The 2,184-nt window shown below is 51.6% G+C and overlaps 1 protein-coding gene across 1 annotated transcript in view; it reads right to left on the bottom strand.

Moving 5' to 3' along the window:
* LOC103460068 (leucine-rich repeat and fibronectin type III domain-containing protein 1-like protein) overlaps nt 1–2,184 on the bottom strand; it is an 86,621-nt gene that overhangs the window by 13,190 nt on the left and 71,247 nt on the right. Inside the window, exon 8 of the mRNA XM_017303057.1 lies at nt 544–727. Coding sequence (XP_017158546.1) covers nt 544–727 — 184 coding nt within the window. The remainder of the gene's footprint in view (nt 1–543; nt 728–2,184) is intronic.

Genomic DNA, 2,184 nt, shown 5'->3' with positions numbered 1-2,184 from the left:
GGACAGGAAGTAGGACAGGAAGTAGGACAGGAAGTAGGACAGGTTCAGGCTCATGAATTAAACTTCTAGTTTATTTTATTGGTTCAGTGAAACAAAGTCAGAAAATAAACGAGTTGATGATGATGCAACCTGTGTAGTAATGATTATGATTGATTGATTGATTGATTGATCCCAGTCTGACCTCCCCTGCTGCCCCACAGCATGATGCTGTCACCACTATGCTTCACTGAATCGATTTGTTAATTTTGGTCTGTTAAGGTCCATTAACCAGAACCTCTGGGACCAGAACCTCTGGGACCAGAACCAGAACCTCTGGGACCAGAACCAGAACCTCTGGGACCAGAACCTCTGGGACCAGAACCAGAACCTCTGGGACCAGAACCTCTGGGACCAGAACCAGAACCTCTGGGACCAGAACCTCTGGGCTTTCAGAATGAAGGGGGACTAACGGATCTGGTGACCAGATCAGTGAACTGGGATCTGTGGTCCAGTTCAGTTTGGTGAACTGGGCCCAGTATGGGTCCCGGTAGGCGGAGCACCGACCTGGTCCCGGATGGAGTGGCAGCGGCCGTACTCGGAGTCGGTGGTGAAGGAGACGCAGCCCACCATCTTGGTTCCGGTCAGCGCGGTGACGCCGTCGTCGTAGACCGCCAGGACGCAAAGCTCGTAGTCCCGCGCCGCCGCCAGGTCGCTCAGCAGGAAGTACTTGTGATTGGCCGGGATCATCCTGCAGGCAGACGGAGACGGGTGATTGGCTCTGGGTCCAGAGGAATGCTAATGCTAATGCTAACCACGGCTACAGCTGCATCAACTCAACACGTTTCCATTCAAACTGCAACAGAACCAAAAACATTAAACAACGGCCCTACAGTAGAACCGGGTCAGAACCGCTCCGGAGATCCGGGCCAGCAGAATCCTCTGGGTGAATAATAGGGTTAGTGGCAGCCATGTTGGGAGCCAACATGGCCGCCACAGCGCCGAATCGTTCATGCGGATGATGTAGAGCCGAGGCTCCACCAGGCGGCGCTCTAAACCTGAGGCATCATGGGAGTTTTTCTCTGACAGCCGCCGTTACACGCTCCACTCTTGATCCAGTCAGAACAGAATCAGAACTGGATCTTCCTGGTTCTGCTGCAGAAGCAAAACGAGTTCTGATGATCCGCTCGGATTAGAAACGCAGCGAAATGCAGGATGTGACGTGATTGGCTGAAAACGCCGATCTAGTCCATCACTTCCTGCTGGCAGAAGATCAGATCAGAATATTGTGAAGCAGCCTGGAGGAGAATCGGACCATCGATGAGCCACAGCAGAGCTGGATTAGTGACGCCGTCTTCACCCGCCATCATCATCTTCATCATCATCATCATCTTCTTCTTCTTCTTCTGCTGCTGCTCTGGGACAGACTCGTCCAACAGAGACGGAGTCTCTGATCTTCCAGATGGTCGGTGTTTCCAGCTCTGGATGGAGGACAAGCTGGACGTTTTGTCTTGTGACCGCTGGGACAGAGGGACAGGAAGGATGAAGAGGTGGACGGTGACATTAAGAGGAGAGCAGGAGAGGAAACCTGATGCCTTCATCACCTCAGCAGAATATGATCAGCTGTCATCTCCTCCTCTTCCTCTCATCGCTGCATCAGCTGAGTCTTTCATCAGCCGCCTTCCTGCCCTGCTTTAGTCTCTCTCTCTCTCACACACACTCACACACACACACACGATAACAGAAAGCCTTTCATGAAAGCACAAGCATCCAGTTCTGTGGGACAGAGGAGGAAGAGGAGCAGCGGAGAATATTAAAGGAGGAAGAATCGATTTCTTCGTTTCCTGCTGCTGACGGAGGCGAAGCTTTTCCTGATTCTCATCCTCACAGGGAGACTCTGTTTGGCCTGGAGAGTCGGGAAAAGGTGGAGGAGGAAGCTGGGCAGGTTTCTGTTGGCCCAGAGGAAGAAGAGGAGGAAGGCAGAAACATCTCCTCTTCCTCTTCCTCCAGAGTCTGACTGGAGCAACGTCAGCGCGTCCGCCAAGAGATTCTGCAGGAGGAACTAAAACCCTCATGGGATGAGAACCACAGAAGAAGAATATCAACTTTTGACATATTAGCTTCCATTTTGTTTTGGCTTCCAGTTTACTTCCTGTTAGCTTCCAGTTTATTTTAGCTTCCAGTTTACTTCCTGTTAGCTTCCAGTTT

Source organism: Poecilia reticulata, unplaced genomic scaffold (assembly GCF_000633615.1).
Source record: "Poecilia reticulata strain Guanapo unplaced genomic scaffold, Guppy_female_1.0+MT scaffold_159, whole genome shotgun sequence".
Taxonomy (NCBI): Eukaryota; Metazoa; Chordata; class Actinopteri; order Cyprinodontiformes; family Poeciliidae; genus Poecilia; species Poecilia reticulata.
The sequence above is the reverse complement of the archived record's forward strand: the minus strand, read 5'-3'. Positions and strand labels throughout refer to the sequence as shown.